This window comes from Phalacrocorax carbo, chromosome 5, assembly GCF_963921805.1.
Source record: "Phalacrocorax carbo chromosome 5, bPhaCar2.1, whole genome shotgun sequence".
Taxonomy (NCBI): Eukaryota; Metazoa; Chordata; class Aves; order Suliformes; family Phalacrocoracidae; genus Phalacrocorax; species Phalacrocorax carbo.
The window spans coordinates 69152038-69168887 of NC_087517.1; the positions used below are offsets into that span (position 1 = coordinate 69152038).

Sequence of the window (16850 nt, forward strand, 5' to 3'; positions counted from 1 at the left end):
GAATAATAAGCTGAACCCCAGTGTACAGAGGGTTTTGTTGCAGAAAAAGCAAACTTCATACCTGGGTGCATGCAACCTGTGAGAGACATAATGTAACTCTATCACCATACCATCACTTATAAGGACTTGGCTGAAGTAAAGTTTCCAGGTTTAAGCACTACATGTGAAGGTACGTACAGACCAGCTGGAGGACCATTGAGGGAAAGAGCAAGCAAGAATAGAGGTCGAATAAGCTTCAGCTCTATGGGAAGGTTGAAAGAAGTGGGGTTGCCTGACCTAGCAAAGAACACTGTGAAGAAATACAGCTATGTTCCCATATTGTGTTAGAAGGACACCTTAGAAGAGAAAGAAAAAACTCTAGTATTTGTGTCCAGAATATTTAGGATGAGGAGTAGCAGCATCAGCACTGGAGTAACAGAGATTCAGATTACCTGCAAAGCCAATTTTTTATCAGTAAGAATCATGAAGCATTAAAAGAACCTGCCTGGGAGGCTGACATTAGCAGACCATCCTGGGACTAAACTGCAACCTGTGTCCAGCATGTCCTATATTAGCATTATGGATTCCTTAAAATACCCAGTCATCCTTCACCTTCAAGTTACTTTCAAATTTACTCCTCCTCTATTTTTCTTATGAATGTGATATGCAGGAAGATTTTGATGTGCCAGTTGGAGAGCATGAGGTTTGATTAGCAATCTTCAGGTTCACTTGGAAACTACGTGTCATGACCATGGATAGATTATTAATATCTTCAGAAAAAACATTGTTTTTCTAATGACTATGCACGACCAAATCAGCTGAAGAGTTGAAGAGCTTTGGCACATATATACTGGGGGCTAAGTGGGCAGGCGGTAGCTGGATCTGGCCATTTGACTGTGAAGAACCATTTGGACTCCTCCATCCATGCATTCATGGAAATAAAGAGAAAATGTTGGTATTGGACACATCACAAGCCCCGTGCTACCCACTCCATCTACAGTAAAATTTGGCCTCCCTCAGGGAGCAGCTGGCCCTTGCTGCTCCCTGACAGTATCTTTGCCCTCCAACTGTCGATTTTTATGATACTCTTCAGCACTGGATTTAATATCCTTTCAGTAGCACCATTTAATCTCCACTGTTATAGAGAATAGCTTTTTGAAACAAAAAGGATTTTTTTTTTGAGGTGATTACAAGTTTTGGATAACACCACTCTAGATGTTCTCCAGAAGTAGAGGCCTAAGATTCTTAGACTGTGATAAGCCTAAGTTTGACTTACAGCCTTGCGATACTCTCATTTAAACTGGTGTGACATAGTAACGTGGCTGACAGGTGCAAAAAAAAACCCCAAAACTGAATAGAAAAATGACTGTTTAGGAAGATGCTTTGGTTGGAGCTGCAGCATTTGTCTTAATGCTACCCCATATCTTCCATAACAGTAAGGAAGTAAATACAAAATTACTTGATATAATTTACAGATACAAAAAGATGACCGAAAGAGTAAATTAGAGGGAGGACAGGCATAGCACAGTCTGGATAGCGTGCTAAGCGGGGCCCATTCATTAGCTAATTCAGGCAAATATAAAGCCCCAAGCGGTTCTGAGCTGCTTTTCAGTGTTGAGACTTCTTTGCTCTGTATGACCAGCCTACTCCCTTCCTAAGTCGGGACTTGGTACATGAAAATGAATGCTTGATCTACTTTGCATACAGTTTATGTAGCAAAGTAGTGTCCCAACTTGCCTATTTACTTCTGTAAGCTAAAGACTTTTGGGAACAATTGCTTCATGAAAGGGCCAAGTGTGACATCAGTACAAACAGAAATGTGTTTTGTAATGATTCCCCATCAATGACTATGTAGGGAAATCTATCATTTAGTGGCATTTAATCCATTCTTTTCTGTATTGCATTGGAATTATGCTAGTTTTGACTAAACATACCATTAGGCATGATTTAATCTCCTTTGAACCGAAATACCATGTGAATTTTTTCTTGATCCTGCTGCTAACACATCGATGTTTAACATTTGTGATAAAAAAACTTGTAATTTAATTTTATTCAGACAAAAACATATACTGAGCTTTCAATCCTTATTCAGAGAGGTTTATTGTGTCTGGGTTTAATTTTATTGTGAAAGTTAGCCAGCCTGTGGATTTAGATAGAATGGGAATTTCTCTCCTCTAAGCAAATTCCTTTGGGAAAAGGGAACCTAACTAAAAGGAACATTCTAAAACTGACTGATAAGCAGGAGGAACCACAGCTTTTGGAATCTGCAGCATGGGGCCCTCTTAAGACAGTAAAACTGAGTGAAAGTTCAGATTCTCCCAGGCTCCTGTTCCGAGACAGGACTCCTGCTCTGGGTTGGTATTGCTGCAGGTACAGTTCTTCTCTCCAAAGTAAGTTCACAACCTCAAAGGCAAATAAAAGATATTGTTGGCTCCTCTTCATTACTCTAGTTTAAATGTTGCTATTTTATAAGTTAAAGTATTTTGGTTTGTTTCTTTTTCTAACCATAATCCTTGTATCCTGGGAACTGGAAATAGAGGTTGGTACTCCTCATTTTCTGTGCACCACCAGTGGAATGGGATCTGCTTTTCAACTGAAGCTATGGTTACCTCTGTCCCTCTTCTTACTGTCATGTTCTCGGTGGCATTTGAAGCCTCATAACATTCAATGAGATCAGTTGGGGAAGTGATTGATGAATAGATCTGTGACAATGTGCAAGAAGGGAAATTTCATTTTAGTCTTATGGATCCTACCAAAAAAAGAACCCAACCCAACACATAACAAATAGAAGTTATTCATTATATTATTTCATTATATTTTTTAGAATAATTCTGAGTATGAAAAGGGAGCAAATGAGGCAATTAAGGAGAGGACACTGCACACCGTGGTCCTGGTTTGGGGAAGCAGAGAACATATCCGCAGGGTGGGAAAGCTGGCGAGGCGTAAGACCAATTGCTGTTTTGGAGAAGTGGGTAACACAGGGCTGGGGTACCAGGCTTGGGGAGGCAGGAGCACGTCTCCACTTGTCTGCTTCAATTGCCTGCGTAGGAATGGTCAGAACAAGGCGGAGCTGCAGGGAGACACAGCTCGTCCTTGAAGCTCGCAAGGAACCAACACGAGGCCTCACTCTTGCGTAGAAGTAGCTGTCAGGGCACTGGTGAAAAGCAATCTTCTTTCTCTCTCTCTCTCTCTCTCTCTCTGTCTCTTTCTTTCTTTCTCTCTCTCTCTTTCTCTCTTTCTTTCTCACTTTCTCTCTCTTGTTCTCTTTCTCTTTTCCTTCCTTCCTTCTTCCCTCCCTCCCTCCCTCCCTCCCTCCCTTCCTTCCTTCCTTCCTCCCTCCCTCCCTCCCTCTTGCTTTCTTTCTTTTTTATGTGGAGACAGAACAACAGGGCAGGCGACCAGTGATACTTCCCTGTAGGATTTTCCCCAGAGGGCGTGGCAAGGCTTGGCTTGGTCAAAAGTCCAGGAGCAACTGGGCAAAAGGAGGAAATCTGAAATGAGAAGGGTTGGGAAGGTGTGTTGGGGTACAGAAGTGATATAAAGGAGGGTCAGAAAAACCCGGCCGGAGGCAGGACTTCAGTGAGGCTCTGTGTCCCCACAACAGTTGAGCCCTGATCACACCAATAAGCTTAAGACTTTCTTCCCCTAGAGATATTGTAGGAGTTGAGATTGTCTGTGCAGTAGTTTGTTTGTGTAAAAGTTATTTTTGAGTGAATGTTGGAAGTACAGAAGTTTTACTTCTGAAGTTGACACAGGCTAGGGAAGCACGCGTACTTCAGCTGTTCCCAGGCTGCTCCAAGAGACTGAAGGGTCTGGAGATGCGGTATGGAGCCCACGCAGAGCGACTGCAGTGCAGTACTGACGGGGAATTATGCTGTAATACACCAGTATTTTTGTAATACTTAAGATATTTTTGGTACAAAGTTGCTGTGTCACAGTAAGAATCTGTTAAATGAATTTAGTAAGGCTTATCCCATGCTAAATTAACAAGTCTTTTTTTTAAAGTGTAATATGAAAGTCCTCCTTTTTGCAGTCCCTGGGTACGGTAAGTACTTAATGCTTTGCTTAGAGTTCCTTATCCTTTAGCATGTAAGCCTAGCAGTAGTCTCAACTCCATCTTCGGCTAACCAAAAAGGCATCCAGTGTAATTATGAAGAGCTTTGATGCAGTAATTGTCACGTAATTATCGCTCATGTAATGTCATGTAATAACTGCTCTCAGGAGCAGTATTTTTAACTCCCACGAAGAACAAATATGTCATGTTGGGGGACAAGATGGGGCCTTTATTCCGGTCCAACATGTATTCTTAATTTACTGTCACCAATTCTCCCATCAGCTCTGTTTTTTCTTTTATTGCAGATTTTTTTTTTTTAGTTCCTCAACAATACAGGTTTTGAGTACAAACTACATTAGGATCCTTTGAATTGGCTGAAAAACTTGCCTGAGCTGTTGAGTGCCCAGAGCTTATGCAGAATTGCAATAGCAATGTAAGAAAAAGAAGAAATGAATAGGAATGGATAAAAATCCTATATTATTTTAAAGCATTACATTTTGTGGTCAAAAAGCCTCAATGTGCTTCACCTGTTCACAAAGAAACTGCATTTAAGTTGGGAAAAAGATGATTTCAACCCCTGTGTGAGGGGCTCGGAGAAGTAAGTGCATAAAAATTAAATATTGTAAATATAATGGTATTAAGAAAATCTTGGCAAATAGTGAAAAGAAATGGACTTTCAATATTTGGAGATATTTCTTTCATACTTCATTTATTCAACTGAAATAACTGGGTTGAGTGATTTATTACACTTGTCTTATAACCTGTTATGCAAAAAGAGGTGATTTGGAAAGCAAATAATCTGATCTGAAATGACAAGGTATTGAGCTGGTAGGGAAAATGCAGGCAGACACGAAAAGGAGAAGCATAAGAAGCAATATTTACAGGTGGACTGAAGAAAAAAAATCTGACCGTTCAAAATTAACTTCTATAGCATGAGATCAAAGCAAGCCGTTTCTTGCTGGATTATCAACTTGAATTAACCCACGAGAGGCAAGAATCAGAATGGAAACAAGGGCAAGGACTGTGTGATTGTGTGCAGGGATCTGGTGAGGAAGGGTAACGAGACACCTCTGTTTTGGTGGTGGAGACCATTAGGTTGGCCCAGTTGTTTAAGAAACAGCGCTTTTCTTGTGTTAACATAATTGGTTGTGTGGATCCGTGACTAAACAGATCAAAGGAAAAATCAGCTTTAAAAAACAATGGTACAAATATGAACTTAAACTGGCATTAAAATAAAAAACTCCATGTCAGATTTGCTGTTACTAGGAACTGCATTTTCAGGGCCTTATATTTCCAGTCTTCCACCCATTAATTCCAGGAAGACAACTGAATAAATACTAAAACGCTTTCCAGTGTTATTTAGCTCCCCAGCATGCTGAAGGCAGTGGTGTTTGATTTTCAAGCTGTACGTCACTAAGAAAGCATAGCATTCATTCAAAAATTGCCTTTATTTCACAGAAAACCCGATGCTATTTCTGTATAATGTCTTTGAATTAATATTGAATAATTATTGTCAGCATAGAAGTAAAGGTTCAGCAAGTGCTAGCGAGACATGGTGCAGCTTTGGGTCACAGAGACATGTAAAACTAGAATCAAGCGTATAATGTAGCGTTCAGGGATGGTGTTTGGAGAGAGATGCAGGTACGTCTAACGCAAATACCCATATGAGAGACAAATGAGGCAACTGTTTCCAGTGACTGAAATAAGGTTATTAAAACCCAATTACACCTGTGGCACGCCGCTCTCCGGAGCCCTCCCACAGCTTTAGGGACGTGCCTTAAAGGCATGAATATGCAGACAACGTGTTTTGGAATTAAAGGCCGGGAACAGCGTCCCTCCCGGGAAGGCGGGCGCCACTCGGGGCAGACACCCCGCCACCTCAGAGCCATCGCCTCAGCTGGGCCGGGCCCGGCAGCGCCCTCACGGCGGGCGGGGGGACGCAAGCTGCCCAACGCCGCCGGTTGTTCCACGGGCGGCACAGCCCGGGGCGGTGGGGGGGGCAGTCCCACCCTCTCACAGCGGGTCCCGGCTCGGGGAGGCGGGCACTGAGGAACAGTCACAGCCGCCGCCGCCGAACGAGTGCCCAGGGCAGGCCGCCCCGCCTGCCTATTGTGTCTGCCGCTTAGGCGCCCGCCGCGCGCCTGAAGGACCCGCCAAAAACGAATCGAGGCCGCCGCTGCTGGGAAGCGCCTCCTCTAGCCGGCTAAGGCCGAGCGGGTTCAGGCGTTCTCCGCGGGCACTCCGGAGCGGCGAGGACCCCGCGCCGCTCGCTCCCGCGCCGCCCTTGCCTTACGCGCTGGCGTGCGCGGCCCCGCTCTCTCCCCGCGTAGCGCGGTGCGGCGGTCGCAAGAGCGGCGGGGCCGGAGGCGGCTGAGGCGGCCATTCCTAGAGCGAGAGCGCAGCGCACTGAGTTTCCACCCCCCCACCCCCGTTATTCCCCCGGGTGACTCACGCGCAGGGTGAGGCGGGTGGCGAGACCCTCCGGACACCGGCGCGGGGGGAGGTGGGGAACGACCGTTGGCTCCGGTGGAGCGGCGCGAGGCAGTCCGGTCACGTGGACGGCCCGCCGCGCGCGCCCGCCTCGAGTCCATTCGTTGAGTTGGGCGCGCGCCGGCAGGTGCGGCTGGGCGGGCGCGCGCGCGCGGCCTGGGCGTGGGGAAGCGGCCGCGGGCGCGCGCGCCCGCCCGCCCTCCCGCGTGTCCGGCGGCCCGCTCCCCCGTAACGCGCCCTCGCTCTCTCCTGTCTGTCTCTCTCTCTCTCTCACACAGAGATGCCCTCGGCTACCAACAGCACTATGGCGAGCAGCAGCGGGAAGGCGGGCCCGGGCGGCGAGGCTGCCCCGGCAGCGGCGGCCGCCCCGCAAGCATCGGGCGGCAGCATCACCTCGGTGCAAACCGAGGCCATGAAGCAGATCCTGGGAGTGATCGACAAAAAACTGCGCAACCTGGAGAAGAAAAAGGTGCTCTTCTGTGTGTCCGTGTGTCCATCCCCTCCCCTCCTCCGGGTCGCGGGCTGAGCGCCCAACCCCGCTCCCCTGCCCCCAGGGTCGCCCGCGATCGCCCCCCGCCCCTCACCCCGGCAGGGCCCCGCTTTCTGGCGAGCCTGGCTCCGGCCGAAGGGAGGTTGAGCCGCCCCATCCTATTTCCCTTCCTCTTCCTTGTGCCGGCCAGGCGGCGGCCGGTCCCCCTGAGCCGTGCCCTGCTGCTCCCTGGCCGAGGGAGCCCGCGGCCTGCGCGGGTTGTTCCTGCCGTCGCCCCCAGGGGCCGCCCGCTGGAAGGTTCCAGAAGGGCGAGCGCCTCTTTCCCGGCCTTTCCCCTTACCCTTTCGGGGGTCCCCCGGCCCCCTCCTGCCGGCCGCCCCCTCCCGCCGCCCCGTATCACCCCCCGGAGCCAGCCGGCCTCGTGTGCCCCCCCCCGCGTGTGGCAGCGGAGGGGTCGCGGCCGCCCCCCCCTCCAGCCCCGCCGCGGACACCCCCCTCGCTGCCGGCCAGACCCCCGCGGCGGCGCGGCTCCCTTCCCCCTCCCTTCCGCCTTTTGTTTCCCTCGGCGGGGCCTTGCCCAGCCTTCCCGCTGGGAACGGCCGCCCGTTTCCCTCCTTTCCCCGCCACCACCTCGTCCCTTCTTTCCCCCGGCTGCCGCCGCGGGAGCGCTCCCCCCTTCCCCGCCCCGGAGAGGCGAGCTGCGGGCAGAGACTGCGGCGTGGCGGGCTCCCCTCAGAGCCCGGGCACATGGAAGCCGGAGCTAACATGGCGGCGGCGGAGGCAGCCCCAGCCTCTCCCACGGAACTGCATTGTGCTGCTCGGCTGCACAAAGCCGGGGGCCGCCGGCCACCCCACCCAGGGATTTTTCATCTCTCGTTTTTCATCGCTCACCCCTTTGGGAGTCTTAGGTCAGCTGGAAGCGGCCTTTAAGGAGTTATTTTTAGAAATAGCAGCTACTAAATCCATGGTCCTTGAATGGTCGGGTTGTGACAGAAGAGAAAAAAGGGTGTCGTGGTTACTTATGGTTTGTGGCACCCACTCGGTGCTCAGTGTTGCTAGATTAAATGAGCTTCAGAGGGCTTTGCAACCTGCAGACCGTGAGGCATCCATCAGAAAAATACTGACCTACGTGTGGCCTAAAGACTTGCTTCAAAACACTACATTACCAAGCTAAAATTAGGAAATACTAAAAAATAATTTTATGTCTGCATTGAAGCTATAAATCTGGTTTTGCTCTTAAAAGTAAATAAGCACAATTACTCTCCTATTAATTTCTAACCAGCACTTAAGTTCGTAGTATAGTAGTCTATATTTGTGGAAGGTGGAAGTACTAGCAGTAAATTAGTCTGTACAGGTGAGTTGCAAATGAAACAAGCTGTGCTTTGCCTGTAAATACGTGCAAAGTGTGGTTTCCCACTTAAAATGGGTGTTGAATTTTCCTGTTTTTCAAAAACAAAGCAACAAAAAGGAGCAAACCGGGAGCTTTAAGATAGGTTTTAGAATCAGAGGATCTTTTTTTTGATCCTTGTCCGAATGCTCTTTTGTACAGATAGGACAAGATATCTGTCTTAAATCTGTAATTAATACATATGAATGTGGGTGCACATAAGAACACTGGTCCTCAACTTGAGAAAGAACGCAGATCTTTCTGTACGCCTCCAGTTGTTTCAACAAAATAGAATGGTTTGAAACAATTGTTGTAACGTACAGAGAAATCCTCTAAAAATATTTTTCTGTGATGTTCCAAATGAGTATTTTAAAAACTAAAATTAGGTGAACATTCTGCTGATCTAGTCTGCAGTTTGAAGTAATAAAGAGGAGAAGCCCACTCTTAGTGTTGTGTGGGTCAGTTTTCCTTTTTAGTAGCATTTTCATTTACCGTTAAAAATAAATAATTTACACCTAATTTACACTTGGCTTAGCCATTCCATTCTATGTGAATGGACTTTTGGTCAACTTTCATAGTATCTTAAATGAGGCTGTATGGGAGGCTATTATTCCAGCTGAAGAGAGTGAAAATCGGTGACACTGGTCTCATGAGGACCTTAGTGTTTTGGTTTTGGGTTTTTTTTGTGTTCTCTGTGGCTGCTGTTGCAACTTTTTATAACTATGATGTCATAGCAAGTGAATACAGGGGACGAAGTCTCTTTTTTCTGGAAACGGCTTCTGTTGAAAGATCTTCCACTAAAATTACTTAGAGCAGCTCTTTTTGGGGTACTAGGTGCTAGGCAGTGTGGACTTAAAGAAAAGGCTTTTCTTGAAAAAAGGAAAGCTAGGTGTGCTCTCACACCGATTGAATTAAAGTTCAAAGATCTCTGTAAGTCTTAACAGGCTGAAGAAGTTCTGAAACTTACTGAAGTAGGACTCTCATATAAACAGTATATAACTTGAGATATTGTTCTTGGTGTGTTAGAGCACAGTTACTGATTTGTGGGCTTGAGCCTCTCCCTTGGTGGGGAATCAACAGCTCTGTAGTAAATCAGCATTTTTTAATGAAGAGAACATTGTGTGCTTAGGGTCCTGACAGCAAAGCTTATTGTACACACAGGCATCAGTATTTTTGTTACTTTTGAAGTTTACTTAAGTACACAAATTAATTGATTTTTCTTTATTTTGAGTCTTTCAATTAGATTTTTTTTAACCATCCAGAAAGTATGGAGACATGAGTGAGTGAAAAATAGGTAAATCTCACTGAAAACTTCTACTTAGTTGACCATTTAATCCTTTCTTTGTCAGCAGCTGATAACGAAGGCCAGTAGAGATGATTCTGAGAGCTTTGTATGTGAGAACGAATATGAAATATACTTGACTTAGACACATGCTTTTGAAGGATGAAAAATAACTGCTCTGTAAGAGGTACCGTCTTAGCTTTTAAATGGTATGTGCAGCTTTTGGTTGAGGAAAGGTCACTCTTCATGAAGAATAGGAATGTTGAAGTAAATTATTTACTGTCACATTTCCTTCTAAACTCTGAGGATAAAATGTGACCATGAAAATACAGTACACAATTTCAAATCATAGTATTTCTAACTTAGTTGTGTACTATTTTGACTGTTTCTGTATAAACGCGAAATACTAGATTATTCATTGTGCTTCAGTTTTGTCTTCCTAAAAGCGACCTCATTATTTGAAAGAATGAGTATTGCTTGTGTTAACAGGGACTGGGATAAACTGAACTGCTGTTCATAAATGTATGGGAAACCATGGCCTGAAAACATCTGTTCTCTCTTTATATTTGGAAATGATAGGAATGCTATCCTGTTTCCTTCCTCTGTTCTTAGATGACTGGATATTTGTGTGTGCATGGGAGGGGGTAATTGAAGGGGCATTTTCTCTACAAGACACGAAGCTTTAGTATATGCTGACAAGCTTAATGTACTTACTTAATGTAAAAGTTTCATGAACTGTACGTTTTTGTTAGAGGTTAGAATCCTACTAGCTCTCCCACTTCGCTAGGAGAAAATACTTCAGTAAGACCTGATTTTTATTATTCTCCCTGCCTTTCCTGCTTTTTGTTTTCTAGAGGGAAAAACCTTGCAAAATTAAGCTGAGATCAAGCTTGTGTCTTGATACAATGACAAGTGAAAGAAACAAAGTTACTTTTGCTTTCAGCTAGTGTAATATAGCATAAGCTGTGTAGAAGTGGTTTCCAAAACCAAATGATCTATAAGAGGGACAAAACCTCATTTGCGAACACATGGTTTAAGGTATCGGCAGGCGATCACAAAGATTATTATTCTTGGGCAACTGTAAATATGAAGTAACTATATTAGCTTAAACTACTTGACATGACTTGAGCTTGGTGTATACAGTTAAAAAAATGGCATGTTTTAACTGTAGCTGCTACCTTAAGATGCAGTTGCTTTATCAGCCTGTCTCTGGGTTTCCAAATAAGCATCATCCTGACTGGGTTGAAAAATGAGTCCTTTAAAGATGCCTCTGTCAATATTGCACAAGAATTTTCACTGGAACAGTAGATGGGTATTTCAAGTTGATCTGACTTGGTTCAATAAAATATTGGATTTGCCAGAGGAAACAGTTACGAACCTATAGTAAAAGCCGAGATTGGTCGTCTTTTCTTGTAGGTGCAGCTAACGATAGCAGGGAAGCGCTACGCTTCAAGTTGCCCATCAGTAGCAGCACTCTTAAGTGCTTTTGCACCATTATTTGGGCCACTTGGATGTTCAAGGCTTGTGAGTGTCTCTCCAGAAGCTCTCATTGCAAAGCTTGGTTTCAAATTTGGAGATTAAATGTGATTCTGAAACAAAAAAAAAAAATGTAAAATTTGTTCAAAACTGTATACTGGAAGCCTGAATCTTTCTTTGAAACCTCTTTTGATAGCGATTTTGGATAACCAAGCTTCTCTTAAAACCCAAGTAGGTTTGTCTGTGAAATTATTTGGTGGTTGGTACTTTCTGGTTTCAGCTTGCTCTGTTTTAACTGTATGCAGCCACCAGAACTTCTAGGAGTTTCACTTTGTGGCTTAACTTAGTTCAGGTTTTATTGCAGAAGCGGTTTCTTTTTCTCTGTAGTCAACTTCTTTGAGTTTAAAGGGTTTACATTTTGAAGATTGTATTTATCTATCAGTTCTGCATTTCTTTGGGAAGGAGTGCGTCCTGCCCCTAGCCTTTCTCGTGTCTGTCTGACGTATTTGGTTGGATAAGGCTCCTGACTCAGCTGTCAGTGTGGCCATGGGCTGTCCTTGGTGGTGTGTGTGGAAGGGTCAAGGACATGTGGTGAGCAGAATACTCCTTTTGTGGTCAGTGTCCTCTGGGGTAAGCTGGTCATCAGACTGCAGTCTCAGAATTGGTTTGTCACTTGCTTAAAAAACAATACCAATATTTTTTTCGAAATTGTCAAAATTGACAGACTTTTGGGGAAAAACTGACAAGAATGTTTACAACTGTTATTCCAAAAATTAATTCCGTTTAAACAGAAGACCTGTCGGTATTTTGTGTTCTGGAGTATTGATGTTAATGTTTCATTACATCTTGGTTATAACTCAGAACTGAAACAGCTTCCTGGGACTTCTGTTGGGGGGTGTGTGTGTGTGTATAATAAGAAGTGTACCCAGATAGTGAACATGAGGACTGTGGGGTTTTTTGAGAGGTTCTGAACTTCCGTGTTTCATTCCTGATACAGTTTGTGTCTTACCTTTTTGATCTTTTTCTGCCTATTTTCCTAAGGAAATAGGAAGACTGGATTTCTTTAGTCATTTCTGGGCAGTGTTTGCTGACCAGCAAAACTGATGAATGAGTGTGGAGGTGATGGTGGAGGGCAAATAAATGACAATGTACAAATGTAAAACAAGTTAATAAACTTCTGTTGCATAGCTTGGCTCTTCTTTTGCTTCAGTGGAAAATCTATAAAGCAGCTATTTTAAATTTTGGCTTATCTTAATTGCTTAATGCTGTTAAAAAATACATTCAGTTTTTGAGATATCTCAGAAAACAGACTTAGAGTAGTTCCCTCCATCCTTTCTTTGCTTATAGTGAAATGTGCGTTACAAAATGTTTACTTCAGCTGGTTGAAGAGGTTACCTTCTCCCCTTCCACCTTGCAGCTTGTCATATACACTTCTGCTGCTCTAAGTGGTATAAACCATACCATTGAAACTATCTGGTTAAATATAGCACCTCCCTCCTGCTCCTGGCCCCCTTTTTAAGGGTTATTTTTAATCAGACCATTCCAGTGATCCAGTTTATAGCATAGCACTGTAAATGACTGTAACAGCACAGCTGAGTGGTCATGCATTTTTAAAACCAGTATTATTTTTGAAGCTAATGTGATGTAACTGGTGTTTTTTGTATACTTTAGGATGATATTTTTGAGGCAATTCAGAGAAGGTAATGAGAACTTCAGTGTGGGAAAGGTGTCTGTTACCATAATGAAGTAACTCAATCTTGGCTTCCTGTTAAAATAAAATCCAGGGCATACTTCAGCAATGAACACCACCACCTTCCCCCTGTGCCCCCGGTAGCCTGTATGTAGTGCTTTTCCCCTAGGGAGCTCCAGAATACTTTGGGTATCTTAGTGGCAAGAAAGCTTGGTATCTGCAGAACTGGGGTCTGCTGACTCATGAGCTGTTTAAGAGACAATTTATGTGCTCGCTTTGCCGCTTGATTTTTTTTTTCTTCCTGCTGGTTTAGCTTTTAAACTTAAAGATGTATATCCATGGTGAGTGAGGCTCAAGTGGTGTAAGGCGGGGTAAAATTAACAAAATCTTTACTTCTTGCAGACACTGCAGTAGGTTGCTAAGCAGGAATTTTACTGCAGTTATTTTACAGCACTAATGCTGCTCTTAGGTTGCTGTTAGTTGACAGTACAGATTAAAAAGAAAGCATTTTGCTTCTGTAATATTTTTGTGTAATGCAGCATTTGGATTTCACAGTTCAGGATGATTTTTATGTTTTGGGATGAAAGAAAAAAGCTTACTTGGCATTTGAAATCTTGGTGATAACATGTAACTAAATACACATTTGCTTGTCCTCTGCATTGCAGCTGAAAGGGCTTTCCTTGTTTTGCTTTTACCTCTCTGATATGGGTGTTTTTAAGGCGGAAAAGTGAAGAGAAGTAACTTCTAATGGTTAGAAACAGACATATTACCCGTTGTTTTTTAGTTGAAACATTGCTGAATGGAAATGAACAAAGCATTCACATAAGACCTTAAGAATATTTGACCACTGAAGAAAAACTTATGGACTCTTTGAATATGTTCTTGCAATATGCTTAATCTGGAGATGCAAACCGTGCTGAAGTAAGGCTGCATGGAAAAATGAGGCAGAAACGATTGCAGGTAGTTAGGGTATTTTTGTCTCTTCCCTCCCATATGCCCTTAGCCACCAAAATGGATTATGTGAGTGGTTTGCAGCATAATTCTGCACTGTATGTTTTCTTCAACAAAGTTGATCTAAGTAGTGTTCTCCTAGAATTTGATGTTCTGTCCTGTTTGTTTTACTGTTGTTGTTTATGGGTTTGTGTTGGAAACTGCATCACAGAAATTAGGGGTTCTTTAATCCATTTTTGTAGACACTGTTTAAACTGGCTTTGGCTCATATTTAAACTGGCTCAGTCTTTTTACTGTGCAGCCTCACAAACAATTGCATCAGTGCGACCAAGGGCATTGTGAATCTGCAGCACGGGAGTAAGTGGCTCGAGCAAGCAGGAACTTTTAAAAATTTCTTTGCAAAGCCAGTTTGTTGTAGGATTTAAGCTACCTTAAGCAGCAGAGGTGTCGGTCAACCTGGCTGGCTTTTCACTGGGGCATTGCAATGTTTGAGCTCTTTACCCTCCATTTTGACTCCACAGCTCAGCTACAATCTCTTAAATCATAAAAACTACTTTTGTAATTGTCCAACCATGTCATTGTCTATTCTGAAAGTAGTATGTATACGAGTAAAATGACTTTGCTTCCTGTTATGGTAGATTTCTAATATGCCAAAAGCTTTTCAGGGGTATTTCTTCTGATAGATTACCAACTGTGGCTGCTGCATTTGACAGCTATTACTCTGCTAGCGTCTGTCCCCAGCATGAAATTCCCAGTGATATATTTTTGGAGCTCAGGAAGTTTTTCTTTGACTTTGCCTAGGACATTACTGGGTCTGATGCACTGGAAGATGTAGTATTTCAGTGTTAAATCTAACCTATAGGATTTCCAAAGAAATAAACTGTTGGCACTAGGTGACATCAAAAGGACCAAGTCTCATAAGGGTGGCTCTGTGTTTCAGTAAGTGATGCTAGGCATCCAGTACTGTGTAAGAAGAACTTTCTCATTAGAATGTTTCATGTTTGATGTTTCCAGAGGGCTGGAGGTTGAGCATAGAAGTTGAATTAGCTAGAAAAACATGAGTGAACTATTTTAACTGAAATGGCCTGCAGCAAAATTAGTGAAAAAACGAAGACCACTACCACCAAAAAACCTGTCACTCTGGCAAGTATAAATTCTGAAACAGTGGTTGCATCAGGGTTTTAATAATTTTACATTCAAAATGAAGTGTTTCTGTTGGCTTTCCTTCTCATGTTGTTGCTATTCTAGATTGGGAAGATAATTGTTAAGGATTCATTTTAATGGCTTTCTTTTAATAAGACCAAGACAAGTGCCATAAGTACAAGCATATATGATAACACAGAAATGGTGAAAACTTAGAGCTTAAGAATGATGTTATTCTTACAGACATTGCTTCCTTTCTAAGAAACTTTCTACTTAACCTTTAGGTTTTTGGTCATTTCCAGCATATTTAAGTTTTACCTGTTAATGTCAGTGTTTTCCATGGTTTTGTATTTAGGCAGATTAGAGAACTGATCCTGCTGAAAATTAACCTAATGATTCCTTTTTCAGTTTCTTCCCATGAAAAAGAAATCTTAATGCTCTTGAACAAAAATATTTTAGAGCTATTAATATGAATTGTGTTGGTGGGCATTCTCGCACAAAGGATTAGAAACTGTTTTACATTCTGTAAAACTACCTTAACTGATGCAAGTACAAAGAATTACCACTCTAAATCTTATTAGCATTGACAGTGGTTTTTTTTTGCAGTCATGTTTCTGGTACTGTAGTGATACAGTGGTAATAAGCTCTGATGCAGAACTGAGTTGAGCTCTTCTTTGGACTGAAGGAAATGCGCATTGAGAGTGCTCTCCCCATTAGGAGGAACGTGTGTTTCCTCAGAAATTAAGACTAGTCGTGAAGATGTATTGTGATAGCCAAAGAACATAAAAATATTTATCTCTCGGGAAGTATTTACATTTTTTTAACCCAGAAGATAAAGTTTTCTTTGGTACTATTTCTGCGTAACAGTGGCATGCTTGTGTAATGTGTTAATGATCTGTGTTTACTGCAGTGTTACAGCACCTAGTTTTGTTAGCACAAGCAGAAAAAAGCAGTAACCTGATTTTGGCTCCTCATAACAGCATTTTTCTTTCTTTTCAGAGCAAACTTGATGATTACCAGGAACGAATGAATAAGGGAGAACGCCTGAATCAAGACCAACTGGTAAAAAGAAAAAAAAAAATTACTAACCAGATCTCTGTTAAATTGTTTTGTGATCTTGGGGGGAAAGGAAGAGATGAATTTCACTTCCCCTTTCCCCTTATTAAAAGATAGATTCTTCTGAGTTCTGACTTGGCCTCAGTTTTTTATTGGCTAGAACATCTCCATTTTTCTGTTCATCAGAAACTGAAAGGATAGGTAGAGGAACGTGTTGTAATGCTTTGCACTTTTGAGGTTAGGTTGTAAAGAAGCTGTGGTGAAAATTACGTTATAACCTAGGACTGTTGAAAGAGCTAAATGATACCTTTGAGGTTCTCTGGACGTCATCCTTTTCTTTGCCTAAAATGTGCCCAGGGACAACTTAAGGAGCTTAGCCACTTGGTAGCTTGTAAATATTGTGCGGTCTAGTTAGAGTTGTAGCTTAAACCAAGTTCTGAAGGGCTCTGAAAATAAGCAATGTCCATGTGTATATCACAGCTATCAGTGCAGCAGCTGTGACTAGCTAAGTCTCTAAATAAGCTAAGCTCTGGATAAGCTAGCCTTACTGGATGTATGCTGCTTCTCCTTGTTTGGGCTGGTTCTTGAAGTAGGTTGATGTAGAGCTTGACTCAACAGCAGTTTTCCAGTTGTAATAAATAGCAAGTATCAAATTAAATTCAGTTGTAGATGCAAACAGGCATATTGATACTTAGAGATTACCAGGTGCTCAGTAATCAACAATATTTTGTTGATTATTTTTAACATGGAGAAGAGCGAAGGAAAAAAATAAAATTAACTCTGCAACTCTTGCAGCTGTTAACAATTAAAAGGCTTAGCTGCTTCCCTTGGTCCATGTGATCTTCTCATCTG

At 43.2% G+C, this 16850-nt stretch overlaps 1 protein-coding gene across 4 annotated transcripts in view; it reads left to right on the top strand.

The window, feature by feature from the left end:
• Positions 1–6316: 6316 nt before the first annotated feature.
• Positions 6317–16850, top strand: part of CAPRIN1 (cell cycle associated protein 1) — a 36328-nt gene continuing 25794 nt past the window's right edge. Inside the window, exons 1-3 of one of the 4 annotated variants that reach the window (XM_064452920.1) lie at positions 6317–6492; positions 6802–6992; positions 15942–16004. In XM_064452920.1, the coding sequence (XP_064308990.1) occupies positions 6804–6992; positions 15942–16004 (252 nt within the window). In that variant the 5' untranslated portion in view covers positions 6317–6492; positions 6802–6803. Of the gene's footprint in view, positions 6493–6673; positions 6993–15941; positions 16005–16850 lie in introns of those variants that run through there. The other 3 variants (XM_064452918.1, XM_064452922.1, XM_064452919.1) reach the window with 3 other exon arrangements.